This window comes from Bos indicus x Bos taurus, chromosome 6, assembly GCF_003369695.1.
Source record: "Bos indicus x Bos taurus breed Angus x Brahman F1 hybrid chromosome 6, Bos_hybrid_MaternalHap_v2.0, whole genome shotgun sequence".
In the NCBI taxonomy this organism is placed as follows: Eukaryota; Metazoa; Chordata; class Mammalia; order Artiodactyla; family Bovidae; genus Bos; species Bos indicus x Bos taurus.
The window spans coordinates 7,123,868-7,136,988 of NC_040081.1; the positions used below are offsets into that span (position 1 = coordinate 7,123,868).

The following is a 13,121-nucleotide window of genomic DNA, read 5'->3' on the forward strand; positions in this document are numbered from 1 at the left end:
CAGGAACATGAGTGGTAACTAATATAGATGCACTTAGAGTGACAGAAAGTAAAACACACTCTTTAATGGTGTATTACATAATGTCTGACAAAGTCTAGCATATGAGAGCACATTGTTTTTAGAGGGTTGAGAGAGAATGTGTTGCGATCAGCTAACCTCGTTAGGACTAAATAGCCCTGATGGAGATTCCATTCTTTTCGAACTTTGTGTGATTCCATTAGTGCATGCTTCGATATGACATTGCTCTTGCACTCTGTGTTTATTGGAGTTATATCCCTTAAAAGGATTTTCAAAGGGTGTGTCCTTATTGCTTTGACTGTGTGCTCAGTCGTTTTGAGTCATGTCCAACTCTTTGCAACCCTATGGATGTAGCCCACCATGTTCCTCTGTCCATGACAGCAATACCACGCCTCTCTCCAGACAGGAATGTTGGAGTGGGTTGCCATGCCCTCCTCCAGGGGATCTTCTCCACCCAGGGATTGAACCCGTGTCTCTTATGTTTCCTAGCACTGGCAGGCAGCTTCTTTACCACTAACATTACCTGGGAAGCCCGTCCCTATTGCCTTAATAGACACCTAAAACTAACTATATCTAATTTGTAATCTTATGTTTAAATAGCTGCAAAGAGTTTAATTTCTGGCATATTTGTATATGACATTTAAAAGTTGAAGTTACATCATTCTTTTAATTATATCCAACAAAACATAAATATAGTGTTTTGATACTCACATTCATTTAAAAAATACATGAATAAGTTCTTCTCTGACCATCACAAATTTTACATAGTTCCTTTTTCTCCTTGAAATTTTAGTTTAAATTTTCTTTCCCCACAGAATCCTAATGTTACTATATTTTAAAAACTGTGTGTGTGTACACATGCAGAGAGTGAGATAGAGAAAAATTAAATTCTTCTAACAAGATGCTCTCAGGATTTTATGATTTCTGGTACACAACTAATTAAAAACAACAAATTTGATAAATGATTTTTCAGCGTAGGAAAGAAAAGTTGACAAAAGCTCTCATTTCCTAGACCGATGGGTTGGGGTTTGGGTCCTTGGATAACAGGAGGCTTCATTGCTATCGTTTGTTTTGAACTGTTCTTTTGGCCACTTCAGAGGCTTTTAAATCTTGGAGCAATGCACTGTGGTTGGATTGGCTGAGTGAAAGGCATGCCTTTTTTTTTGTGTAGTGGGAAAAGGGAAATTTTGAAAGAGAAGTTGATCTTGACTTAGCAAGACTAGTTTTAGGAGAGAATACACATGGATTTTGATGATCTACATATCAGTTGCCATATCTCTTGGAAAATCATCATCTACTCCCAGGAGTACTTGATACTCAGTTGAAGTGAAGTGAACTGAAGTGAAAGTTGCTTAGTCGTGTCTGACTCTTTGCGACCCCATGGACTGTCCATGGAATTCTCCAGGCTGGAGAGGGTAACCTTTCCCTTCTCCAGGGGATCTTCCTAACCCAGGGATCAAACCCAGGTCTCAGTTTAAAGACTCGTGTATTAGAGCCTATTGTCTCACTGAAATTATCAGCTATGAATTATTTCATGCTTGTAATCCAGAAGTCCCTATAAGTGACACAGTCTTTAATTATTTTTTAAGTCAAAGAAAAATGTATTAGATTTCACTATATCTTTGAGAATGTCTTTAATTATGTACTTTTATTAGTTAAAATGTTCTCTAATTCTAATATACTTGTTAATATATCTAAAATGGTACATTCTCTTTAGTTTGTGCATTGATTGGGAAATTGCTAAGAAATTATCCTTTTGGTTTATTTAATGAGTCTAATTTTATTTTCAACGTGTTTACTTCCACCTGTCATCTACTTTTATGCTATCTATCATGCTTTATTTTTGGTTCTTTGTATGACCTTCTGGCTTTCGATTCACAAGCAATCTAATATTCTTTCTTTGCTGTCTCTAATTATCTGAAATTTCAGCATTCTTGTTTTACTAGAAATTCTGTTTAAATTTTTAGCAAAGATATTCAGATATTTTCTTACCAATTTCACAAATTATCTGTAATTTCCCCTTCTTGAGAAATATCAAGACATTTAGCTTATTGTTATTTGCTTTCTACCTTTGGTCATCCTCACACCCAAAACTGATGGGAATCATCTTGGATATTAGTTTCAGGATGTTATTAATTTTCAATTTTCTTCAAATTATGGCTATTTGAATTTCAAATTGCTCTTCATTACACAGGCACTTATCAGCAATTATTTCCGTTTTTAAAAAAAGATTAATGAGATAACAATTTCTGGCAATTCTGATTAAGAAAAAGAGAATATAAGTAAACATTAGAGAAAAGAAATATAAGCACAGATACAGAGGGTTAAAAACCCCACTCCAGTACTTCTGCCTGGAAAATCCCATGGACGGAGGAGCCTGGTGGGCTGCAGTCCGTGGGGTCGCTGATTCAGTCAGACACGACTGAGCGACTTCACTTTCACTCACTATAAACTTACTTTTAGCTAATTAATTTGCACATCTGGATGAAATGAACAATTATCTAGGAAACTGTATATTTCAACAAAAAATATAATTATCAAGAGGAGTCCTTGGCAGTCCAGTGGTTTGGCATTGGTGTTTTCACTGTAGGGGCCCTGGTTCAAGCCCTGGTTGGGGAACTAAGATACCACAAGCCATGCAGCATAGCCCCCCCCCCCAAAAAAAAACAAACCTAAAAACTCGAGCCGAAACAAAAAATTTTTACAGTTGATACAAAAGATAGAAAACCTAAATAAATTAAAATAAATTACTAATGACAGGAGAACTGACTCTTGACTTTTTGCTGAAGAGTTTTGACCAGTCTTTAAGACACAAATGGCTCCTGAGTTATTAATATAAAAGTTGTTGTACAGCAAAGGAAAAAAAGAAATGAAAATCTTTCCATTTACTTTATGAAGTTAATATAATTTGATTTTAAGTCTAGACAAGGATTCATACACAAAAGAAAACTCATGAATCTATATTAAAAATTCTAAACAAAATATTAATGAATTTATCAGCAGTATATTAAAAGAACAATATCACTCATTTTCTGTAAGAATATGAGAGTAGTTCAGCTGAAGCATTCAATTTAATGTATTTTGGTGTGTTGTCTATAAATGAAAACATATATGATTATCATAATAATGTTGAAAAACTACATGATAAAAATCAGTATTCTTGTCTCATATCTCCTAGGATGCTAAGGATAGAGTAAAACTACCTTAACTCTATTATCACAAACAAGCATGAAATAGGAACAAATAAGTGTGCCTGTTTTTACTGCAATGACTCAGTATTATCTGGAGTTTCCACTAATCATTAAGAACTGAGGTATTGGAATTTTTTAAAAGCCAGAATTGGTATATGAATAATGCAGTGTCCACCTAGAAAACCCAGGAGGATCATCTGAAAAAACACTAGAACTAGTGTTTATTAATGTAACAATATGAAATATAAATATTTTTTAAAAAGCAATAATGTTCCTATATGCTAAGTAGAAAAATTTTTTAAATGTCATTTATAAAAGGTACAAAACTCAAAAAAGTTCAAGGAATAAACTTCACAAAAATTGAGGTTTATGTGTAAAAAAGCTATTAGTAAATTTTTACAGAAGCTGTAAGGCTTCGTGATACTCCACAACTCTGAATGGGAAGACAAAATAGAAATTAATCTGTACAGTAAATGCTCTCCTCATTGAAGTCTTTGTTTTTCTTGGTGTGTATGGTGGATGGGGAGAAGGGCTTAACTTCCAAATTCATCTGAAATCAAGTCTATGTGAAATTGGCGCAGGAATAGGCAAAGAGGTCAGTGATGGTTAACAGCCTTGGTTGTGCATGGAAATCACTTTGGGACATAAAAAATATTACCCACTGTGGTAATGGGCCCACTCCCTCTTTACTTAACGTCTTAATTCTACTTTAATTGACATCCAGTGGGGTTCAGATTGTGCTATAATTTAAAGGCGCCCCAAGGTAATTTTAATATGTAGAATTATTGAACTATAAAGACCGAGAAGTGGCTTGTGTACTTACAAGCATGATAAATAAGGAAATAAAAATGCCCTTTAAGTCAGCAGGAAGAGTTATTAGGACAGTTACTTTAGGGACTGAAATAAAGCTAGATCCTTCACTAATATTAACAGAAATAAATTCCAGACAGATCAGAACTGTGATGTACAAAATAAATCAGAAAAATACCTTTCCTTTGCTGTTGCTGCTGCTGCTAAGTCACTTCAGTCGTGTCCGACTCTGTGCGACTCCAGAGACAGCAGCCCACCAGGCTCCCCCGTCCCTGGGATTCTCCAGGTAAGTACACTGGAGTGGGTTGCCATCTTCTTCTCTAATGCATGAAAGTGACAATTGAAAGTGAAGTCGCTCAGTTGTATCAGACTCCTAGCGACCCCGTGGACTGCAGCCCACCAGGCTCCCCTGTCCATGGGATTTTCCAGGCAAGAGTACTGGAGTGGGGTGCCATTGCCTTCTCCTACCTTTCCTTTAAATAGTTATATTTTATTATACATATTTCAAATGCATAATTTGCTTTCCAAAGACTCGTCTTACATGAAACAATGTATATATCCAGAATCTTAAGAAATGTTTATATCTGTTGAATAAAAAGTTTCACTTCTGGGAAGAAATTTAAGCTGCTCACAAAGATTAATATATAAGAATGTATATACTTGTAAAACCTATAAAAATTTTAAAATAAATGTGCAACAGTAAGAAAATAAACTTTTTTTTCCCTACACTGAAATTTGATGCAGAACCACCTTCATAAGAATCGTCCACTTAGTTTGAGATCCACTAGTCTGTACAACAGAGAAGGCAATGGCACCCCACTCCAGTACTCTTGCCTGGAAAATCCCATGGACGGAGGAGCCTGGTAGGCTGCAGTCCACGGTGTCACTGAGAGTCCTACACGACTGAGCGACTTCACCTTCACTTTTCACTTTCATGCATTGGAGAAGGAAATGGCAACCCACTCCAGTGTTCTTGCCTAGAGAATCCCAGGGACGGGGGAGCCTGGTGGGCTGCCGTCTATGGGGTCACACAGAGTCGGACACGACTGAAGTGACTTAGCATAGTCTGTACAATGAGTTTTTTTTTTAACAATTAAAAATTGTAGTTAGTATTTTCCCCATAAATGTGTGCCAAATGCTAGCAGTGTGTGGTTGGGGTTTTTTAATGCTTTTATTTTGCAAACTTGATACAATGAGCATTTTTTACTTATACAACTATTGAAAGTTTTATATGTAGAAAGAATTAAAGAGTAACTTTAAAGTTGCCTGTTTGATCTTCCATGACTATAAGTATTTCTAATGGGTTAAATCTTATTTTTATTTGCAATTTATGTCAGAGTAGCCATCACTAATACAGAAGAAATTTTAGGGTACATTTTTGAAATGAATGTACTGCCAGCTACAAGCCTGTGAGGCCAGGTCTCAGCTGAAAGGGGATTAGTCAAGCAAATTCCTCAGATAATCTGTATCAATAAACTACTTTGCCTGAGTTCCTTGCATAACTATAAGGAAAGTATAATAACCTTATCCTAACTAAGTAGAAAGTATTTTAATATTAGCAATCTGGTCTATATTGTCATTTTTAATAAGACAGTTTCTTTTGATTTAAAACTCTCCTGCTTCTCTGTTGGTTGCTGGTTTTTTATTTTATAAATGAAATTTGAGTTATTTGTATATGGTATGCTATTTCCCTCTGTTAGAGAATGCATTCATCAACACACACACACACACACACACACACACACACATATATAGTATACATACTCATCAACTTTAAAATTTATCTTTTCACTTTCCTTTGGTGGTTTTTAGTGAAGTGGCATTTTTAAATTTTTGTTGAGCTTATCAATCTTTTAATTTAAAGTATACCATCTATGCTTTATTTTTTTAACAAATCTTTCCCTAATTTGAAGTTACAAGGATAATTTTCCTATAATTCAAACATTAAAACTTGGTCATTCATAATCATGTCATTAATTTAACAGGAACTGAGTTTTGAATATGGTATTAGTTTGAAATACTTCACTGAAAATTTTGTATTTGGATATTTAATAAAAAGTAATATATTATTAAAAAAAGAGAGAAACCAAAGAAAAGTGATATACCCAAAGTAATTCTGCCTTCTTAACTCTGGTTCCTGGTTTTCTCTTTCTCAGTTGAAAATTGTGCATTTTTACTTCTAAAGTGGGCTTTAAAAATTCTTAGCTCCCTAGGTAATTATTTAATTCTCATAATTTTCTTGGAAACCAATTTTAAGAGAGTATTATGGTCTGGAAGAGAGTAGATATTTTTGAGAAGATTTTTTTTCCTGCTTTAACTAGAGTTTAAGACTATCATAAATTTTTGACATGCGACTTTCTTATTAGAAATTAAGATGTAATCAAGAAGCCGTGGAATATGATAACAAAGAATGTATAGTTATTACCTCTCAAGCTTTTTTTTTTGATAGTCATGAAATAATTTTTTAGCACATATAGATGCTAATATTAATATATGAAAGTTAAGAAATATATTTGGATGAGAGTGTATGTTGTGATTTATTCCAATGTACGATTGACAGACTCTCCACATCCTCAAGAATGCTCTGTTTCCAGGGGCCCAGCCAGAGCAAGGAGCATGGCGTATTTTGGGGAAGGGGAGGGACCCATCCATATGGATAATGTGAAGTGTACAGGAAATGAACGGTCCCTGGCCGACTGTGTCAGACAAAACATCGGAGACCACAACTGCCGCCACAGTGAAGACGCAGGAGTTATTTGTGATTATCTTGGGAAAAAAGCATCAGGAAACAATAGTAAAGGTATGTCACCTTCTGGGACGTGTCTGTGAAGGTCAAAGAATACTCATCCCCACGTCATTATTCTAAGCAGCACTTGGGTAATGAACTCCCTTCCATAAGAATATATTCAACCCCTTGTTCCTTCTGCTAGTATTTAGAGGCAGTGGTTCTTCACCAACTTTCCTGTGTGGACTCCCAGAGAGGGCAGAGTTCAGGGGCAGGAGTGGGTTTAGAGGATTTTGTGATCTTTGAGTTTGTCCCCCTTTGATATTCTTAGCCATTTGTAACCATTCCTTCTTTGAATATAATAAAACTGTCAAACTTGCTGGTATCCTTGAAGGTTTAGAAATGATATTTGCTTCATAAAAGCAGGAAAGAAATGAAAATTTAAAGGTGAATCAGAGAAGGGAACTTCTTCCACTCTTATTAATATCTTAACAGGGATAGTTTTTGAAATTAATTGCAAAAAGAAAATTATCTTTTGTAGATTCTACTTTCTGAAATTTAAGAATGTAAGGAAAATGAGAAGTAATCTTTCAGTATAATACAGTGATGGGTAGTTCATACTTATATAAATAGAAGAGTTCATAGAAACTCTGAGTTTAATTTTTATGAAACAGATAGTGCTTTAAGTGAAGAAGGGGAAAAACTAACTCTTTTGGGGGAAACTATGGTTATGTTTTATGAAAAGAACAGTCATTTATTTATGTAGATGAAAAATTCATGGTTTTGATACTTAAGATTTTCTTAAAATCAGGTGTATCTATACTTGAGAATCCTCTTTTTCTAGCATCTTTTAATAACTATTAAAGACAATCCAATAAATTGGATATTGTTAATATGATTCTTCATTATCTGAGAGTCTTTTGAGTGTGAAGAATATTTTCAACCCTTTATGCTTTGTTTTATATATATATATGTATATATATACATATAGATATTACATGAAATAAACATGATTGGTAAGCCAGTTTTTCCTAACTATAGACTGTAACTTAATTAAATTCCCTTCAGTAATTTACATACAGTTACAAAGTAAACATAGCTAATTCTTTGGATTATGGAAAATTTCTTAAGCAGTAGAAAAACATAAAAATTCAGTAACTATGAAATATTTTAGTATATTTTTATGTAAAATAAACCTATTTTAAAATATGAAATACCGTATTTATTTCATCATTATTAATATATTTGCTTTAATGCCTTCCAAAGGTGTAGCAGTGCTCATTTTGATACCTTTCCATGGTCCCAATGCTACCATATTTGAAATAAAAAGATTTTATCTTAGACCAACTGGATTACTGAATCTGACTTATTAACTTTTTGATTTTGTGTTGAAGTTCAAGACCTATTAACTTCTATAAGGTGATTAAAACTCAAGCCATCAGTTTTTGGTCATCTAATGGGATCCTTTAATAAATGAGTTTCATTTTACTTTATAACTTTTTTATAATAGTGAATTTTATGGCTTTCAATAAATTTTACTTTCTTGCAATCTGGTACTTTTCCCCAGAATGATGTAAACTTTTGGTTTTGCTTGCTTAATATTACATCATTCTTTGTGTTGGCATTATATGCATTGACCTGACTTGGAACATTATTGGAAACTTGTGTTTTTCTGGTATCTTCTACCTTACAGTGTCATGTAGAGGACTCATATCGTAAGAGATGAGGATTAAGGTTTGACTAAGGTTTGACGGCATGTCTCTGAGCTCATTTGACAAATTAGTGACCTTGGTACACATTGCAGAACCTCTTTCTCCATGAAGAAATATCTAGTGCTGATATCCTGTTTGGCTCCCTTTTACCTGGTTATTATGGAAGAAAATTAATGCTGACTAGATTTTCATGGTCTTGGCACAATTCCTACCCTTTTTTCCTACTCTGATAGAAAAACAGTATATACTGTATTTCACACATGTATACTTAACCATCCCTGGGTTGGGAAGATCCCTTGGAGAAAAAAATGGCAACCTACCCCAGTATTCTTTCCTGGGAAATCCCATGGACAGAGGAACCTGGCAGGCTCCAGACCACAGGGTCACAAGGAGTTGGACATGACTGAAGCAACTTAGCACACACATACACTTTCTAAAATTATTTTTAAAACTAGTCATACCTTACTTACTCTTATTTTATACACCACCTTTTCATATATTTTCAATTTAACTCTTCATTTTTTTAATACTCTTGACAGAAATCTGTTATTTTGAGATGTTTGACTGCATAGCCTTAAATCCAATTTGCCAGTTAAACTGGCTTGGTAAATCCTTTCTGTATATTAATATGCTATTTGAATAAATGTAAATTTGTGTCAGAATTTCTTCCTGGGAATGTGCTTTGCTTCTCTGAGTTACATGTGTATATGTGGCTTGGAAGAGTGTTGTCTATGAAAATTAAATAATTCAGATCATCATTATTTTTTGTAGTCCTCTTGTTTAGTATTTCTGAACTCTTGAACAGTCTCCACAGTCAGCAGAGGAGTAGGTGTGGGTACCATAAGGACGATGCACTAGGTAGGGCCAGACCACTCAACAGGCCATGACACCTCCTCAGAGCTGACTGTGGGAAAACTCATCAAGTTCCATGTCTACTTGTGAATTACTGTTGCCTTCGTTAACTAAAAAAACAATGTTCAATTTTTATTATAAGAAAGTGAAGTGAAGTGAAGTTGCTCCGTTGTGTCCGACTATTTGCTACCCTGTAGAGTATAGCCCACCAGGCTCCTCTGCCCATGGGATTTTCTAGGCAATAATACTGGAGTGGGTTGCCATTTCCTTCTCCAGGGGATCTTCCCAACCCAGGGATTGAATCCAGGTCTCCCGCATTGCGGGCAGATGCTTTAACCTCTGAGCCACCAGGGAAGCCCATTATAAGAAAAATAGCCTATAATTTGAAGAGAAAAGGCACTTTAAAATAGAGGAAGCAGCTGCAGGGAAATGTGTCACTTGTATCTCTACCCCAGTATCAGCAATGTGGTAGTTTAATTAAAAACCTCATTCTGCTTCAGAGTCCCTCTCATCTGTTTGTGGTTTGAGATTATTGCCCCGTCGGCAGAAGCGGATCATTGGTGGGAAGAATTCTTTAAGGTAAAAGTTTCTTCAGAAGTGATTTTCCATATTACAGAATTATTTATACAGAGAGGGGATTACAAATTGGGGCATTTTCTACTATTATATAGTGGATTTGTCTTATTTTCTAAACTAAATACAGATTACACCGATAATTTCACTGCCCTTTGACCTATATTTATTTATATAGACCATGTTCTTCAAATCACTATCCCCTGATATATGAGATAGATGGGTTGCAGAAACAAACTGATTTACCAGGAAATCTGAAAATTATATAACTACACATTTATTTAATTTAGAATATATTTGTTTTGGACTTGACTCATTCTTAATATAATTTTGTTGCTTACTGAATTTACAAATGGAAAACCAGTGCTTTGCTTAGTAAATATTTCTTCAGGGGAATTCCCTGGACCTGGCGGGCTACAGTCCATGGGGTCTCGAAGAGTCGGACATGACAAGCAACTTAGCATGCATGCCAATGGTTAGGACTCTGCGCTTTCCCTGCCATGGCTCGGGTTCAATCCCTCATTGGGTAGCTGAGATCCTGCAAGCCATGTGGCAAGACCAACAGATAAAGAAAGAAAAAGCCCAACTTCTTTAGCGTGTTTAGGTGAGGGAGAAAATACGCTTCAAATCACGAAATATAAAGAAGACAAACTGTTTCCAAGGATGTCAGAGTTAGGGTCTATGCACACAGATGCTATAGGCAAATCTTCAGGGTGTTCTGCTCAAAGCTGTAGGAATATCATTCTCAAAGTGGGAAAGGAGTTCACATTCTCAAGTCTCTTTATACTCCTTTCCTCCTACCTGCACGCCTAAGTCATTGTTTTACTGGATGATGTGCCTTGCTTTTCTGATGAGTGGCTTACTTTCTTCTTAGGGGCAGTTGGCCTTGGCAAGTATCCCTCCGGCTGAAGTCATCCCATGGAGACGGTAGGCTCCTTTGTGGGGCCACGCTCCTGAGTAGCTGCTGGGTCCTTACAGCAGCACACTGCTTCAAGAGGTATGTGTGTACCTTTCCAGATAATGCAGTTTGGCCCTTGCTTGCCAGTTCTTCCAACCCTTTCCTGCTCTACAGCATACTGGACACTTGGAGTGTCAGAGACAGGCTACAGGCATTCCTCATCTCCTTGAGTGGTGCCGTGGAAGCAAGGGGGTAACATTAGGAGCAAAGAGAGCTCTCAGGAAGTCACTTGCTACCCTGGTATTAAAGCAAACTCTAGGTTTAGGGAGAAGAGAAGATGGGTCTTTGGAGGGGAGGCAGCTATGTTATTGTTTCTCCAAGAACATGTCTGAGGATGAAATCATGTGCCCACAGAGCTGGAAGAGACCTCAAATTATTTGCTTCTGAATGCTAAGGAATAGGGAGTCCACGTTTAGTGTTTTGATTTGAATTTTAGAACCTTCGAGTCTGCTTGGTGTTTTGTGTCTTCTAGAGAAAGACTTCTCTGTGTGTACCTGTCAGTTTGCGTCCTGGTTATTTCCTGTTGTCTCAGACATTTTGGGCTTCCCTGGTGGCTCAATTGGTAAAGAATCCGCTTGCAACGCTGGGGACATGCGTTAAATCCCTGTGTTGGGAAGGTCTCCTGAAGAAGGAAAGGGCAAACCACTCCAGTATTCTTGCCTGGGAAATCCCATGGGCAGAGGAGCCTGGCGGGCTGCAGTCCATGGGGTCGCGAAGAGTTGGACACGACTGAGCGACTAAACCACCACCAGGCATTTCATCAGCCCATTCTGAAGTCTTTCCAGTTCAGAGGGGAAGCCCTGCAGAGGAATTCAGTGTGTCAGAGTCACACTGCTCATGGTGGCGGCACCTGCAGGACCTGGTGGTCTTTTCTCCATGTCCTGTGCTCTTTAGTAGCCCTGGATAATGGCCATTTCCTCAGCATGAATTTTAGTGTTTAAAAATGTGTACCATTGCTTGGCAAATGTTAATGATGAATGAAGCAAGGTGATGAACACAGGGGGTTTCACTACTATAATTTTGTGTATTTAAAAATACTCAAAACTAATACAATTATGTAAAGTTTAAAAATAAAATAAAATTAAAAAAAATAAAAATACTAAAAAAAAATGTTTTAAATAGAAGATTTCCATAGCGTTAAAACATTCTTACAACCAAAAATTCGTTTTGTATTCTTTCGTTTGTGAGACTGTGGCTTCTTGGTGTATTTACAATCCATCCATGTAGACTTTGCTTTAACTGCTGTATGAGTGTGTAAAGTCCTACTGTGACACGCAGCCAACCACAGTGTATTTATTCTCCTACTGGTGGGTAGTTAGGTGGCTTCCATTCTGTCGTTACTAAGAGAGAGTGCCGCAGTAGATGTATGGCTCTCATCGGAACACGCCTGTGGGCGCAGTGTTCTGGGTCCAGGAATGTGGGTGTCCCTCACACTTCCTAGACACTGCTAGTTTATGTTCTGAGCAACCGCATCAGTTTATATCGCAGCGGTTTGCAAATTCCTGTTCCTCACATCCCTATCTCAATCTCATATCGTCAACATTTTCAGTTTTGCCAGCCTTAAAGAGTTTTTGGGTTTCTTCTTAATTCTATTCTCCTGATTTCGTGTCTTCTTCTTTCGTGAATTATTTGTCTATATCCTTTGCTTATTTTTCTATTCAATTGTCTTTATAATTGATTTTAACATTTTTTGGATATATTCTTTGTACAGAGTCTTTGTTATTATGTGTTACAAATACCTTTTACCAATCTGGGACATGTCCTTTCACTAGCTTAAGGTCTTTTTCTTATGAAGATATTTCAATTTTAATATTTTTAAGTGTGTCAGTTTCTGAAGTCTTATAAAAGCTTTGTATATTTTATTTTTAAAATCCTTCTTTAGCCCCATAAGAAAATACTATACTAGTTTTTTACAAAAAATTTTACAGTTTTGCTTTTCCTGTTTAGATTTTTAATCTGTTTACAGTTTTGTGTGTGTGTGTGTGTGTGTGTGTGTGTGTGTGTATGGTATATGGTATAAGGAAGGGACCTAATGTTATATTTTTCCTTATGGATAGCTAGTTTTTCCAGTACTTTTAAAAATTAAACATTCCATTCTTTACCCACTGATATGTCAATTGTGTTGTTAAGGTCTCATATATCTTTGTTTCTACAATCTCTATTCATTTCCTCTTACCTATTTTGATAAATACTTATGGACTAATGTTCCATGTTCAAAGTGCTGCAAAAGATACAAATTTGTATTTTACATATTTTCTGTCATTCATGGGTAATAGTTGAGT

General features: G+C 36.1%; 1 protein-coding gene across 1 annotated transcript in view; it reads left to right on the top strand.

Annotated features, from left to right (window-relative positions):
* Positions 1-13,121, top strand: part of PRSS12 (serine protease 12) — a 76,386-nt gene that overhangs the window by 45,506 nt on the left and 17,759 nt on the right. Inside the window, exons 7-9 of the mRNA XM_027543735.1 lie at positions 6,614-6,819; positions 9,809-9,887; positions 10,756-10,878. Of these exons, the coding sequence (XP_027399536.1) occupies positions 6,614-6,819; positions 9,809-9,887; positions 10,756-10,878 (408 nt within the window). The remainder of the gene's footprint in view (positions 1-6,613; positions 6,820-9,808; positions 9,888-10,755; positions 10,879-13,121) is intronic.